The 17,271-nt window shown below is 35.3% G+C and overlaps 1 protein-coding gene across 3 annotated transcripts in view; it reads right to left on the bottom strand.

Annotated features, from left to right (window-relative positions):
- Nucleotides 1-17,271, bottom strand: part of LOC150095275 (leukotriene A-4 hydrolase) — a 227,299-nt gene that overhangs the window by 42,609 nt on the left and 167,419 nt on the right. For all 3 annotated transcript variants that reach the window (XM_090410547.1, XM_090410546.1, XM_090410548.1), the window contains exon 12: nucleotides 8,050-8,153. In XM_090410547.1, the coding sequence (XP_090266673.1) occupies nucleotides 8,050-8,153 (104 nt within the window). The remainder of the gene's footprint in view (nucleotides 1-8,049; nucleotides 8,154-17,271) is intronic.

The following is a 17,271-nucleotide window of genomic DNA, read 5'->3' as shown; positions in this document are numbered from 1 at the left end:
GAGCCATTTGGAAGACACCTGCATGTCGGAGCACATCAAGGATGTGGAGAAAAAAAAGAAGACATAAATCAAGATTAGTAGCACATGTAACAGATATTAAGTACTACACATACTGGCCACTGAATTAAAAATCTTCATGCAGAAGTACGTAAATGTCACTTACGCAGCATACATGTAAAATACTTGGTTGCATGTGCTCTCGGTAACTATTTAAGAATGCTTCTGGTCAGTAATCATCGATGTGCTGATCAGAATGGGAAAAACAAAGGATCTTTTGGAGTTCAATAAAGAGCTTACTGTGGATGCAGATCTGCATGGAGCCACAATTCTGAAAACAACACAACTGACTGGTTTTTCAAAAGGTAAAGTATCCTGGATGTTTAATCAGTAGAAAAATAACCCACATTACTTGTTTAAGAAGCACAACTGTGGTCTTAATATAGTGTGTCAAGAACGAGATCGTTGTCATCTAAGAAGACTTGCATGGACATACAAAACTTACTGTGTGCAGCAATTGACCAAAGCATTTAACGAAGGCTGTGCTCGACTCATATCTCACTGAACTATGCACAGGAAATTGAAGAGAATAGGTATTGGTAGTCACATATACAGAAACTACTGATTTTTGCGAACAACAGAAAACTTGCTTACAGTGGTGTCAAGAACAGTAACTGGATACTGGAAAAAAAAAGTCATGTGGTCTGATGAGTCATAGTACACCTTGTTCTGCACCAACAGCAAGCAAAGAGTTTGTCGGGAGCACCACAAAGCAATGAACTTTATAAACACAACTAAAGGTACTGGAGGTGGTGCCATGTTCTTTAAGTGTGGAATAGGTCCCCTGATATTGCCAGATGGTCAGGCGTCCTACAAGGAATATCTGAACATCGTTGCTGATCAAGACCATTCTGCAATGTTTACATTTTATCCAGCAGGTAACAGTTGTTTCATGGACAACAATGCTACTGTCCATAGCATAAGAATTATTCAGCAGTGGTTTTTGCAAGCATGAAAGCAACTTCCACCATCTTCCTTGGCCACTACAAAGCTCAGATCTGAACTCAATTGAGAATGTATGGGACATGTTAGAAACACAGATATAGGAGCAAACTCCTCTTCTGTCAAATCTGAACTAGTTAAATGACTGTCTGGTGAATGCCTGGTATGTTGTAAACATAAATGCAATCCAACACTTCGTGGAATCTATGCCAAATGGCATATGTGCTGTAATCCAGATTAAAGGGGGACCAACACTGTATTAAATAAAAGTTTCTAATTCAGTGAATTGACCTGTGAAGATGGTCATTCATCAAAATCCTGATGCATGCTGATCTCAGATGCTCTTTTCATCACATAGCTAACCATTATGATTCAACAGAAGTCATGAGTGCTCTCTCACCATTGTCTTTTTTCAAATATTTCATGTTTATGCTTTCCAATATTTGATTATTGTGTAACTCAATTGTTATATTGTATGCGAAACCAGCAGAGATTCACATTCAATAAATTTTGACAATTAGCAGTTCTAAAGATGTATTCTCATCCACAGATACCTCACAGAAGGAAGAAAAATTTATTAGGTTACAAATTTTATTAGCAATCTCTATAAAAATGGCTATAGGCAACAGAGGGTTAAGAACAGTTAGTTTCTAAAAATATATATATAAATATATAACTTTTTTATTTTGAAAATAAAGACAATGTTTGTGTGTGTGTCTGCAAGCTAAGCAGATGGCTTTGTCCCCAAAAGAATACATGCAGGAACAACATGTCAACAACTCACATGTATTTTTTTCAATTAATGAAACTTATTTATCTTTTTACTTTTTTCCATTTCATCCAATTTACATCATAATGATTCATTTTAAGGTTTAATGGAATAAATAGCATATTTATTTTGACATTACTATTGCTTTTGATTTCTCTTTTGACCATAATTAGCTTTGGAGATCATTTCCTGTAAGTAATACACCATCAACTGCATATCCAACCATATTAAATTTTCTTTTTTGATTATTATTCCATTTATTTATTTATTTATTTATTCATGTGGGGTTCTCCCCATTCCTGAACTGCCTCTTAGGACTGGTTGAGCTCTCCTAATGAGGGATTAAGTATATTTTTTGACTGTAGTAGCACGTGTTCAAGCGGCCGGTTTGCCTATTCTGAGGGACAAAAAAACTCGAGTTTCTGGGAGGAAAAAACTCTCTACCTCCGTATGAGACCGGCTAACTCACCTTTAATTGAAAGAGACCAGATAAAGGTTCCTCACATCAGTGACGGGAATCAAACCCAGGTCTTTCCGACCGAACGGCTTCGTCTATACCTACTGAGCTACGGAGGCTCTGTTATTCCATTTCCCTTCATCAACAGATTCCTGATATGTACCCTCAGGGAGTGTTGTACAGTAGATTATGATATTACATAAAACAGTTACATCATTACTCACTTTCTATCAATGATTTTCCTACAAATTAATGTGTTATCTGTCAAGAACCAATATTATCAGATCTTATATTCTCTCTTCTGAGGACATGCTCCACTGTATCAATCTACCTAGATCTTGATCTTCCTCTGGGTCTTTTTTCTACCATCTTGGCAAATAACACTTGTTTTGCTAAATTTCATCTTCCATTCTGATTAAGTGGCCATGCCACATGAGATTAGCTCTGCTAACAACATTCCTGAATGCAAACAATGTCAAGTTCTGTCCTAATATCCTCATTTTTAATATCATACTGCCATTGATGCCATCTATTCACCCCTATAATCTTTCTCAGAACTCTCCTATCTATGGTCTCAGATCAAGTGTTTTATTTTTAACCCAACTCTCAGATCCATAAGTTAAAATTGATTTCAATACTGTCTTGCATACAGCTAGTTTAGTGTTTTGATTAATTTCTCTCTTATTCCATATAAATTTATTTAGTTGACTTCCTATAACACCAGCTGAACTAATCTGTTGTCTATTCCCCCAATATTTAATTTGTCATTTTCACTAAAAATTGTGCCTAATTAGCTGAAATGTTTTACTACTTCTACAGTTTATCCATTCAGAGTGCAGTTGATATTTTCTGTTTTTGCCTATTTTCAGTGCCTTTGTTTGTTTATTGCTGATCTTCCTACCAAATTTATCATGGCAGTTATTCCATTTAGTCAGGTAATCTGCAGGCTTGTACTAAATTTATTTAGGGGTATAACATCATCTGCATAAAGTAGATGCAGATGATGTTATAGAAGGACTATATACCACATGCCAAAGGCATGCAAATTTTCCAATGAAGAATCACAGGAAGAAACCAATCAATGCTACTGCATCCAGAACAGTTGATGTGTCTGGGGCTCCAGTCCGGGCTCTTGATGGAAAATATGCAAATTTACATGGTGATCTATTTAACCTGATTTAAAGTAAATTTTGTTACAAATTTACTTAGGATAATTTCTTATCTTTCATAATCTTGTCTCTTATTTGTTTATCTATTTGGTTATGTGAATCCTGTTTACAAAAGGTTATAAAAGTCGCAAATCCAAACCCTGGTATTACCTGAGGAATTACGTTTTGCTAAACACATTTCTGACACTTCCAACAGGACTCTCAAAAAACTAAATATATTGAAAAGGCTTTGCAGAACAAACTGGGATGTGAAGCCAAAAATTCTCAAAACTATTTACACTACACTAATAAGACCAATAATGAAATATGCAGCACCACCTATCCGGTCACCTTCTGCTTCATTGGTAAAGGAAAAATTAGACAAAGCAAAAGGGCCAAAGATTATCATTGGTGCAATCTCATCCACGAACAACAGAGCCCAAAAGGAATTTGGGCTTGACTTGCTGGAGGACAGACGGAAATTTGCCAATATAAAGATTCATTAATAATATCAGAAGCTACCAAAGCGATCATATCTCTCTAAAAACTTATGAATATTCTAATCAAAAATGCAGACTTCGCAGATCATCCATCAACTTTACAATATGATGACACTATCAGGAAAGAAGGCCTTGATTATCTAAATGCTCACATAAGCAAAGAACCTCTATTTTCCAGACCTTTACCTTCAAATATCTCCATAAATCTAAACCTTACTGAACTCTGTACAAAAAAAGAATCAAAAGAAATGCTTAAAGAAAAAGGTCTAAATACTATCAAACTTCTTTCATCCTCCAAACAGGTTACTTGTTATACTGATGGATCGTCAGATACCGATATGATTAATGGGAATGCTGGTGCACTCCTACTCCCGAAAGGCAAAAAAAATTTCAATAAAAGTTGGATCTGGGAGAACTGCTTCCAATTTTACCAGCAAACTCTATGCAATAAATAAAGTACTTGAAGCTTACTTACTTAAAATTATCACCATCTCAACAATCAGAGGGAATTATAATTTAAAGTGACAAGATCAGCTATGGAGGCAATCAAAAATGGCAACATGAAGCTCACCCAAGATATCCATAAACTCTTAAGCCAACTAAAGTGTCTGGGAAAAAGTCGCATTCTGCAATGGATTCCTGCTCATGTCGACATTAATTATAATGAAGCAGTTGATAAATTAGCAAAAGAGGCAGAGTTCAACCAAGAAACTGACATGATAACTCTTGCTGATGTTAACACCCTAGCAAAATCTAAACTAATTCCACTAAAATCATGGATACAAAACCAAATTCCTGAAATTAATGTTGACAGAATGACCTCCACCATTATAGCAAGACTCCAAACAGGACATCTTAGAGGAAGGAAGATCAATACAGATGATACGAGAACATATGGAAACTGCAATAACTGCCTTAATACTGACTGACACCCACTCACATTTTTACCTAATTACAGCAATTACAGTAGCCTTGCAAGCAATAGACTCTAATCTTGAACAACTCTATATGAACAAAATCATAAAACATAGCCAAAGCAGTTCAAAGAGCACATGGAAATATTTAAGACTCCTCAAAGGACAACACAACAACAAGAGTGGAGATATTAATCCTCCTTGTCTCACATCTAATTTAACATCAAACCATCTTCCTATACCTCCTTCAATTCTAACTGCTGACTTACAACTCAAATAAAGACTAAAATAATGTCCCATTTACACCATATAACTGTAGCATTTTGAACAGCTTTTCTTTTGGCCCACTGTTATATGCCTTTTCAGTGCTACAAAACTCAAATATAGATCTTGTCATAGTCCCAACATTTCACAGTTACTTGTCTTAAGATGAAAATTTGACCCCAATAACCTCTGTCTGGTCTGAATCCAGCTTGTTCTTCTCCAAGTTTCCCTTCCACAATTTTCTTATCCGTTTCTGTAGACTTGCCTCCATCTGTCTTTTTAAGATCTTCAAAAATTGTTTTTACTTTCAGTTAAAGCTTGCATCAGAGGAATGTTTTTCTGATTAGTAATAAGTAGTCCATGTCCTGAACCCAGCAGTACTTTAAGTTTACTCTTTTCTCCAGATTTTCTAAAACATTTCTATGTCTGGTAATCATTTCCTATGCTACTGTTTAGATCTCCAACAAGCACCACCTCTTCCTTTTTTATTGTGTCAGCTGCTTTTTCTAATGCCTTGAAAAAAAGTCCTCTAATTCTTCCATAGTAGAACTTTTTGTGGGATCACAGGTAAAAATAGGTCTCATTGTTCAGTTCCTCATTCTGATATTTGCTCATATCACTCTATGTGATATTGCCTGTTATTCAAGAATATTATCCTCATATTTAGTGTTGAATACTATAGTTACTTCTTTTCCCTCATTGTCACTACCTGAATACAAAATCTAGTATTTGTTGTTTAAAAAGATCTCACCTGTTTTTGTCTTCTTTCTTTAGGTAAGATCTATTTATGCCTATCTGGTACTCATCCAATTCTTCTTCTAGTTCCATTTGTTTCCCACTGATGCTTATGTTGATGGAGCCAATCTTGAACTTTGATGATGCTATGGGGCAGGAGGCTTGTTTAATTGCGTGGCACCCTATCCAGCATAAAATTCTGACATGTTGTATCAACATTTTGCATTAGAGTTTTAAGGCAGTAAGAATATAATTTGGTTGGATAATTCACAAATTGCTAACCTATCCTTGCTCTTTCATTATCCAGTTATGTACAGGGTGCACCACAAGGTGAGAATTGGACAGAACCCCTGATCAGTTATGTAAATTCCTTAAAAGACAATATGGAGGTCACCTCTCAGTTATCCAGCAATACAGTTCATAATCAACCTAATAAACTTCAAGTTTATTTCAACTGAGATGTGAGTTGATATCTGAATGCATCCGTGGATAGATGAAGTGGCAAATGAATTTCAGTGAATTTTGCTGTCTAGATTAGGCATTCTAAATTATACACCTCTTAGCCCCTTTGCAGTAATTAAGCACTCCATTTAATTCCTGTTTCTTAAATTTTTATTATTTCATCCATAATTATGTTAAATATACATGGATTTAAAGACTCTTCTCGTATGATCCCTTTCATTACAGGGATTTTCTAAATATCTGTGTTGTGATATTACATTACATATTCACTTTTTTGTATACACTGCTTGGAAAGAAGTCACCAGACACCACCATGGGCAAGGTGTATAGTTCCAGATAACAAGTCACATGTTTCAGATTTATCAAGGTCTCTTCAATGGGAGCCAGACTCAGAGGTGATACTAAGGTTGAAGTAATGCAGAAGTCATATTTTCATATACAAGTTGTCAAAAGGTGTCACACCATATTATTAAATTACTCTGGATTAGAGAAAGTTATTGGAAGTTTTTTCACTTGGTTATACTATAAATTTAAGATACCAAGAAATTATATATTAATACTTAGTTCAATCCTTAATCCAAGTGTAAGCAAATGAAGTTTATGCCTGAAGTATTTTCAGGATTGGGGCAACTTGTATAAGGAAGCTAAGACTTCACATCACTTGCCTTAGTATCCCATAATGCAATCTTGCAGACATATATAATGCTATACATTATAGTATCACCTCTGGGTCTGGCTCCCACTGAAGAGACTTCAATAAAGGTCGAAACTGGTCTGGATAGTGACGTTCCCATAATGCATAGTATTATATATGTCCGCAAGGAGATGTGCTTTACATTATGGGATACTAAGGCAAGTGATGTGAAGTCTTAGCTTCCTTATATGAGTTGCCCCAGTCCTGAAAATACTTCAGGACAAACTTTGGTTTAATCCTTGGATAAAGGATTAAACCAAGTATATAATTTCTTGGTATCTTTAATTTATTTGTATAGCCAACTGAAAAAACTTTCAACAAGCAAAACAGAAAATGGAGCTTTCCTGGTATGATCAACTGTTACAGATAAAGATACAATACATGAAGGATTCCAGAATTTTGACAAAAGCTTTAAAAAAAACTTTGAAATGATGAAAATACAAATGTGGAGGTGAGTAACTTCTATTCTGATTGTAAATCATTCATTTCAGTAGAAAGCAGACACAAACAATCCAGTGATATCAGCAGTTAATTAGTATGTAGAGGCTTAAAAAAAAAGTATTATAATCAAATTAATTCAATTAATACTGTTTGATCTGTTGTACTCCACAGTAGGCAATGGACTTGTTCATACCTCACTTCAATTTTGTACAAACTACAGAAGACAGAATAATAACATGATAGTTCTCAGAACGTTCAGGATAGTACTGGATATTTCTAAAGGGATGACCAAATGACACCACGTATTTAATATTACAGATCCTTTACATCCTAAAATATAACATTTCTGCCTTGAAGGCAGTGGCTCCTTTCATTGTCAGTGAAGTGAAATAAATGTGTGTCTTGCATTACTCACAATCTTCATTTATATGGAATCCTTTCTTATCCTGAGAATTTGTGGAATGTATCAGAACAAGATATACAAGTTTTGCCACTTTTATCATCAAAGAAAATAGAAGCATTATAGTTACAGGTATTCAAATTACTTATAATTACCTTCAAGACACTATTAGAATAAACATATCAAATTCAAACTGTTATTTGGTATAGACGTTATACCAAAAAATAAATGATAGGGTGTCCAGCTTATAGAATTTAACGGATTACCTTATTATGAAAATATTCTTCAAGGAAAGTCTTCCATTCATCTGTATCTATAGATTGGTATTTATATTTTTCCATGTAAGCCCTCATAAAAGGATCAAATACATCTAAGAAATGAATTCAAAAAAAATGTAAATTAATAGATTTAACAAGCCCCCAAAATTTTTAAGGCGGTTTTTTTCACATATTTTTTAACAATTTTTTTTTTTTTTTTTTTTATGTGACTTCCATTGATGGAAAGGCTGTAGACCTGTAGTACATTGGTACCATGAGTAGGCTGAAGATTTTTCTATTTTTATTAATTTTTATATATGTTATTTTTTACACATTCCAAAAACCCTGCTCAAGAGGACCAAACATGAAATTTTTCAAATCACTTCAGGGTTCCAAATAAGCAGGGCAGTGGTCTGATACAAGGTAATGAAATCCATCTCCAGCCTAAAGACAATCATAAACATCCATGTCCTTGGCAGGATTTGAACCTGTGGACTTTTGGTTGGGTGGAGAGTGGATAAGCTAATCACCTGGCCCACCAGTCTGGCAACTAAATATTATATCTGGCTTGTATATTACATACAACTTGTATTAAATACTAGTCTCTATGACTAGTCACAGCCAGCAGAAACAAACAGTTTGTAAGAAATGAAGGATAATAAGTGGATATAGTATCATCATTGTATATAATAATATATAAAAATTATATCCTTATTTTGTCAATATTCAAGGATTTTAAAACTGTGTTCTACAGAAGCCCACTAAGGTCTGACACTATTTTGCAAATTATGATTTAGAATTTTTATGAAACATTGCATTTTTTTTATAAATTTGTAGGAGGATTCATATATTTTAATCTTCATCCTCTAGCAGTAAAATCTGTTCCAAAGTGCAATCAAAACAACATGCCAAAAGTGAATAACAGAAATGATGTCACATATCAGGAAGATAAAATAATTTTCAGTTACTTTCAAATTTTAGTTCTTATTTCAGAAGCCCCCCCACCCACCCACCCAACAACACATCACTACTGCAAAGAGCAGTAGGGAGGAGTCCAGAAACAATGAAAGTCAAACAAACCCCTGTATCAATTTATATAGCATATGTGTGCAAGCATAGAGTGAAGATTCATGACCATCCAAAAACATAAGAATGATAACAGTTTTATCAGCTTTAATTTTCATCAACTCCTAAGTCAAACCAAATGGCCTGCCTAGTTTACCAAGTGGTTAGTATAGCATACAAGCTCTCCAACCAACAGGTTGCAGGTTTGAATCCCACTGTTACCAAGGGTGTTTTTGATTGTCTTTAGGTGGGAGATAAATTTCATCACCCAGTGAAAGATTACTACCTGCTTATTGGAGGCTTGAAATGGCTTTAAAAAGTTCCATGTTTGGTCTATAGAGTAGGAATTCTAGACTATGTAAAAATAAATAAAAAATTACAAAAAAGTATATAAAATTAATAAAAATGGGAAAAAAAGTCCTTAGCCCCTTTCATGGGTAGAACCACAAAAAAAAAAAAAATAAATAAATAAAATAAATACATGTAGAGAGTATTCCACAGACCTGTCACCAGCTTGGCCACTCATTTCTCCACCTATACCATCTCCTAAGAAACTCGAGTGACCAAATCTGAGCACAGTGTAGTAGAATAAGTGTCTTATAAAAAGGGATATATATATATTTATGAAGACTATGAACAACATAGAGAGTCTCTATGTTGTTCATAGTCTTTAATCTTCAGTGTTTAGTGTTTTTTCTTTCTTTTATAATGTCACGTGATGAAGGCTGTTACAGGCCGAAACTAGTAGTGTTTTTATACTAAAACCTTGTTAATCTCGGTTCTAGTCATTCAATTCTTCATGTTAACCAAATTAATGATCATTCTTTCTCTCACTCACTCACACACACACACACACACACACACAACCTTTTAAACTTCACTGGCTATTATGTTTTTCATCCATAATGCCAATATATTTAAATCATCTTGCAGGATATCTACAGATACCAGCCACTGAATTGAAATTTTTATAATACCTCCTTTAGCCTGAATTCTAACACATATGCAGTTTGGCATAGAGCCCACAAGGTGTTGGATTGCATCTATGGCTACAACATATCAGGCATTCACCACACAGTCCTTTAACTGGTTCAGTTTGGATGGAAGAGGACTTTGTTCCTGGAGCAGTTTTTTCTAACATGTCCCATATATTCTCAATGGGGATTTTCAAATCCAGGCTATGTGCTGGCCAGGGAAGATGGTGGAAGTCACTGGCATGCTTGCAGAACCATTGTTGAACAATCCTTGCCTGATGGACAGTAGCATTGTTGTCCATGAAACAACCGTCACCTGCTGGATCAAAAGACAACATTGCAGGATGGACTTGATTGGCAACAATGTTCAGATATTCCCTAGAGGACATCAAACCTTCTAGCAATATCAGGGGACCAGTTCCATACCAACAGAACATGTCCCACACTATGACACCACCTCTAGAACTTTAAGTTGTGTTTACAAGGCAAGCTAGGATCATTGCTTCATGAGGCTCCTGAAACTCTCTGCCTACTGTCGGTACAGAACAAGGTGTACCATGACTAAGACCACACAACTTTTTTCTGTGATGCTCCAGTGTCCAGTCATGGTACTCTTGAAATCAGCAGTTTCAATATAGGGATACGACTGCCAATACTGATTCTTAAATTCCCTGCACATAGTTTGGTGAGATATGAGTCGGGAACAGCCTTCATTATATGCTTTGGTCAATTGCTGCACACACAAGAAGTTCAGCTTATCCATACAAGGCTTTTCATATGACAGCTATCTCGTTCCTCACAGACTGTCTTAAGACAGTTTTAAGTTTCTAACCACAGTTTTAAGACAGTCTGTGTCTTAAAACTGTGTCCTTTAGACAAGTAATGTTGATTATTTTTCCACTGATTAAACACCCAGGTTATCTCACCGTTTTGAGAAACCAGTCAGGTCTGCTGTTTTCAAAATCATGGCTCCAGCCAGGCAGACACCAACAATAAGCCCTTTATTGAACTCTAAAAGATCCTTTGTTTTTCTCATTGTGATCAACACTATTGATTATTACTGACCAGCAGCATTCTTAAATAGTTGCCTAGAACACGTGACTAAGTATTTTGCACATGTTGTATAAGTGATATTTACGTACAACTGCATAAAAAGGTTTCTAATTTAGTGGCTGGTATGTGTACATCATTTTTATTAACTAATGCTCTCCCCAGTTCTGCATCATCAGCAAACAACTGAACATATCTCTTCCCCTTTAAATCATTCCCTATATCATTAATATACAAATTAAAGAGTAGTAGCCCTTGCACAGAATCTTGAGGCACTTCACTAGACACCCTCATTCTCCTAAATTCCAGTCCACTATACTACTCTGTCAGCCACTCCCTTATCCATGTCGCCAGCTTCGTATCCATCCCCATTTGCTCCAACTTATGTAATAGCTGTCCATTCAGTATTGTATCAAGTGCCTCTGCAGAGTCCATAGCATCATGATGTCACCATTTTCTTTATCCAATTTCACTGCCACTTTATAAAATGTGGATAAATTACTAATGCAAGACCTACCTTTTACAAAGCCGTGCTGCTCACCATCATATTTCTATCCACCCATTCCTGAATTTTTAACCAACTTTTCTCACACTTTGCCCAGCATCCCTGAGACATAACTGGTCTGTAATTTGATACTTCTGTCTAGGAGCCACCTTTATGCAATTGAACTATCCTACGCTCTTTCTACTAATTGAAACCTTGTCAGATCTAAGACTTAGATTGAACAACTTCATAAAAGACATTGTCAAATCTCTTGCACATTCTTGTAGCACAGAGGGCAACATGCCATCTCATTAATACTGCATTAATTATGTATAACAAAAGTAGGTGAAAGTCATTATTACAAAAACAGCGATAAAATCATGCAAAACATTTCATAGCATGCATGCATGCATGATAAACACAAAGCACAAAAATTGATCATACACCTCTTTTTTTGATATTACAGTTTGTAGAAACACATTGAGCATAAGTACATATCCAATTTTTGTAAAGCAGAATTAATAAAATGAACAGAACTAAATGGAGAAAGTTTCTTTTGCTCCCTATGAGTAAATTTATCATAATTTATAACTTACTACTTATGTTCGTATGTGAATCTTTCAATGAGAATTACTCATTTAAAAATTATTTTGATCAAAACCACTGAAGAAAAAAAATCTGATTAATTCATTTATGAAAAAAAATAAAAAAATAAACATCCTGGTATATAAGCTTTGGAATATACTGATGGAACTGCACTAATGCTGATAAAATGTTAATACTGTAACATGCATCAAACATAGCCGGCCTGGTTGGCTGAGTGGTTAGCATATCCGCTCTCCAGCCAAAAGGCTGCAGGTTTGAATCCCACCGTGGGCATGGATGTTTGTGATTGTCTGTGAAAATACCTGTGGTGGTGGCAAGCGGTAGATGGCATTGGTGCAGTTGAGGTTCATTGTAGTTGGTAAATTGAGTAGTGGAGACAAAGAGTTGTAAGTGGGTGCCCTCTCTTGATGAGTCCTTGGACTTCCTGGAGGTGTCATGTAATAATAATAGCCTCAACATATTAAACATAATGAATGACAAGATCTAAAAGATCTTGTTAATGATAAAATTACAAACTTTATAAAAGCAGGACTACTCTGTTCCAAGATATTTACTATATCATATGAAGATAAGCAAAGTTTGCATATCTATATACACTATGTATATATAGCAGAGACTAGGATCCTCATACGACCCACTATGGAATATGCCTCACCAATCTGGGCTCCAGCTTCTACTAGTTCAAAAGAAAAACTTAGAGTACAATCAAGAGCAGCAAAAATTATTATAAATGCAGTCTCATCCACAGCCTTCTAAGTATGTAGGCTTCACATACTAGAAGACAGAAGAAAACTCTCCACAGTTAAATTCACTAACAGAATCAGAGCCAACAACAGGATCACACCTCACTTAGGACTTTTGATGCCTGGACAGGAAAATATAGACTAAAGAGATCATCTACTTTACAATATGATCATGAAATTAGAAAACAGGTCAACTTAGAGCACCTCTCCATTGAAATAAGCAAAGAGAAATTCTTTTCCACTATGCTACCAGAAAAAAAATTATTAACTTAAGAAGGTTCTAGATTTCTTCAAAAAAGGATTCACAGCATGAAAATAAAAGAAAAGGACTTGACACTATACATCACTTAAATAAACTAAACTATGTCACTGCCTATACTGATGGACCATTTGATGAAGACCTCAACCAAGGAGGATCAGGGGTTTTTCTAACTCTACCTGGAGGCAAGGAAATGCAAAATTAAAACCACAGCCAAAATAGCTTCAAACTTCACTTGTGAATTAACAGTCATAAAAGCAGCTCTTAAGTTCTCTCTCTCTAATCCAGTAATAAACACAACAGAAGGAATACTAAACACTTCAGAAGCAAACAAAGTTTGTGCCCGAAGTATTTTCAGGACTGGGGCAACTCGTATATAGTAGCTAATGACTTCACATTACTTGCCTTTCAACAACTATCTGTAATCCAGAGAATTTTAATAATAAGGTGTGACATTTTTTGGCTACTCATATATGAAAATATGACTTCTGCATTACTTCAACCTTAGTATCACCTCTGGGTCTGGCTCCCACTTATGAGACCTCAAATAAAGGTCGAAACCGGTCTGGGTAGTGACCCTTCCCATGATGCATAGCATACATGTCCATAAGGCTTTGCTTTGCTTTATGGGATACTAAGGCAAGTGATGTTAAGTCATTAGCTCCTAATATACGAGTTTCCCCAGTCCAATACAATATTTCAGGTGCAGAAATCCAAGTATTTGCTTACACTTGGATAAAGAATTAAACCTTAGTATCACCTCTGGGTCTGGCTCCCACTTAAGAGACCTCAATAAAGGTCAAAACTGGTCTGGGTAGTGACCCTTCCCATGATGCATAGCATTATACATGTATCAGTACTTTGGTTTTCTTTCATTTGCTTTTCACTTTTAATTTAATTTTATTTTACTGGTGCTAGTGGTGGTTTAGTCCCCACTAGCACTGTTTTGTTTTTTAAAATAAACATTAAGATTGCTGGTAGTGCAGTTAATATCTGTATTACGGGATTACTTTTAGTGGTATCACAGCCACCATTTTATAGTAGCTCAAATAAAGCATTTGCTGGTGGTGTAGAATTATTTCGTATCATGGGATTATTTAATTCTCAATCTTATGACTGAAAGGTTTTTTTTCTCTTACAATCAAACACAGAGGTTATAGTCTTTTCCTAATCTGAGATCATGGTACCAATTCCTCCAAGGGTGTGAACTCCAGTAATTGAAATTCCTGGATGTGAAGAAGCGAGATGGGTAACTAAGATTTAAAAGAGATAGTCAGCGCAAATAAGATTTATTCCTTCACCCCCTTATAGCAGAGGGAAATATTTAATTAAAGTTAAAGATGTGGAAACAAGGGACAAACTATTACAAGGTTTTATCTTTTACAGGAATAGCACAGTTATTCCTGTAATGGTTGGGAGCTAGGTAAAAACAGTAAAAATAGAAAGATTTCCAATGGAATATATAGAGAACAGTAATGAAATTCTTACACATTTTTGAAATGGGGTAAGATTAGTAATATACGAAAGGGTATATCAGGTAAAGAATCCAAATTGGTTTTCTCATGATGTCACCTTCACAATGATATGAAGACGCCTGTACCAAATTTTGCCAACATCTGTACAACCCAAGTTATGGTAAACTATCCCACAGTACAATGGCAGTGCCTGCGTTGTGGTTCATATGATCACTTGGGTGATAACTGCCATAAATCTAAATGTTTCAACTGCATGGAGATCAGACATATTGCTAATCAGTCTCAAACCCTGTCAGAAATGCGCAAGTTCTTAAAATCACATTAACACCTGTCCCTTCCCTTTAGAACTTTTGCTGAAAGAGTGGGAGCAAAGGTAGAGCCCATTAGAACACCGTATATATATCGGAGAGACATAATGAAGAGTTCTCAGATCTTCAAATTCAGTCTAGTCAAGACGGTGCTTTTAAACAAACTACACTTGGTAAAATCACAAAAAGTGTACAACCAAATCAGCTAGAAATTAGCCCCAGAATACCAGAACTGCAGAAGCCACTTTCCCAGTCAAATATTGTTGGAACATCGGTGGAAATTACCAATGATGAACCTAGTATAACAACTGAACAGGTACAAAACAAAACGCAAACACATGAAACTGTTCTACAAGGGGAAACTGGAGAAGAAACAGAAAAGCAAGCAAGACAACTGAAAGAGCTTAATATGCAGACAAGATCATCAAAAAAAGAAAGTGAATTAATAAAAAAAAAATTGAGGATAAATAAAAAAAATTAAAAAAAAAAGAACTACATCTAAAGAAAAAGAAGTAATAAAAAATGTACAGCTGAAGAAGACTGTGGAGCATCAAATGAAAACGCTTCAGACTCAGAAGAGTTTATGGATTATGAAGAACCAACTCATGCTAATAAAGGGAACAAGAGATACAATTAAAGAAAATATAATAAAGTTTACTGATTCAAAGTTTTCTCAGTACAATTATCATCTACATGAAAAGAAAATAACTAGCTTCCAAATCAATAATGATAGGCATGAAATTGAAATAACGGAAAGCAGCTGTAAAAAAACTGGAAAACAGTTTACAAGAAGCAGGCTACACAATTGCTCCTTCACAGATTGAAGACCTCATTGGGATCATCCAAAATTTAGAAGTTAAAGCCTTACCACTGACACGTCATTAATCATAGAATCTCCTTTCTGCATTGCCTCATTAAATATTTGAGGAATCCATAGGCAAATTAAACAACTATATGGAAACTTATGCTATGCCATAATATCAGGTTTTTATTTATTCAAGAAACATACTTCTACAGATATAAAAAGTTTAACAGATAGATATTCGCTTCTTTCTTATTGGAGCTTTGAAAGATTTAACAGGGCTGCAGTAGGAGTTCTCATTCTTGCCCCTAGAACTAGCTATTATATTACAGATATATTTTTTTTATATTTTTGGATATTACAGAATAACCCCTCCTTGGGTCATTCTGTGATATCCAAAGGTATGCATAAGGGAGAATCTTGACAATAGATTGGAATTACTGTGGATGTGTAATAAGGTTTATAAATGTTTATGCTCCATCCAATGGAACAGTTAGACAAAAATTCTTCCAGGAATTGTAGCCATATTTATATGGTGCCCAATACATCACATAGCAGCTGGAGACTGGAACTGTATTGAAAACTCCACATTAGACAAAATAGGAGGACACCCTCATGAGTGGAAAAGTGAGATATGCACAGTTAAAAACATGTCTTGACAATGATCAACTAGTAGACATATGGAGGATTCGCAATCCTAATCTCCAGGCATACACGTACATGAATCAAGGTATTGGTACTCGTATTGATTGAATTTATATCTCTTCTTCCCTTATAAATAGGTTAATTCAGATAAAAACATCTTGACATCAACATGTCAGATCATAACCCAGTTCTACTTAAGTTCCACTGCATGGAAAAAAGTAGAGATCTCTTCTGGATCATGGAGACTTCCAAATTTTCCATTGATCTTTTAAACTAAATTCCAGACCCTCTGTTCAAATTGGAATAATGTTATCTGGAATTGGGATATGTGGTTAAAATTCAAACAAGCAGTAAAGCAGAATATGATGGAATGGGGATCTTTCCTTGAAAGGAAACAGTTGAAAGACCTGTATAAAGAGAGAAGCTGGTTCGCAACAAACTAACACAATGGTATAGAACGTAGCAACCTCATTAGAAACATTAACATAGAGATAGAAGTGGAAAGGCAGAAACAAGTAGAAGAAAGAAATTTTAAGATAAGAATACATCAGCGCTTAGCAGATAGCCCTTCAGCTGCATTTTTCAATAGACAATTCACAAAATTTTGCAAAGGATTATCATTCAAATCTGCACTGATGGAGGAGACATGCCCACTACTCAAGACATCCTTTACTCCTTCCAAAAACACTACAAAAATCTGTTTGAAGACAATAGTACTGTTGGAAATTTTAACTCTTGGAACATTAATGGCTTTCCTGTTCATATCCAAGATGGACTTGACAGACTGATTACAGCATCTGAAGTTACCACAGCCTATAAA

The sequence above is a fragment of the Typopeltis vanoorti genome, chromosome 20 (genome assembly GCF_054136105.1).
Source record: "Typopeltis vanoorti isolate ZY-2024b chromosome 20, IOZ_Tvanoo_1.0, whole genome shotgun sequence".
Taxonomy (NCBI): Eukaryota; Metazoa; Arthropoda; class Arachnida; order Uropygi; family Thelyphonidae; genus Typopeltis; species Typopeltis vanoorti.
This window is presented reverse-complemented; position numbering and strand designations above follow the sequence as displayed.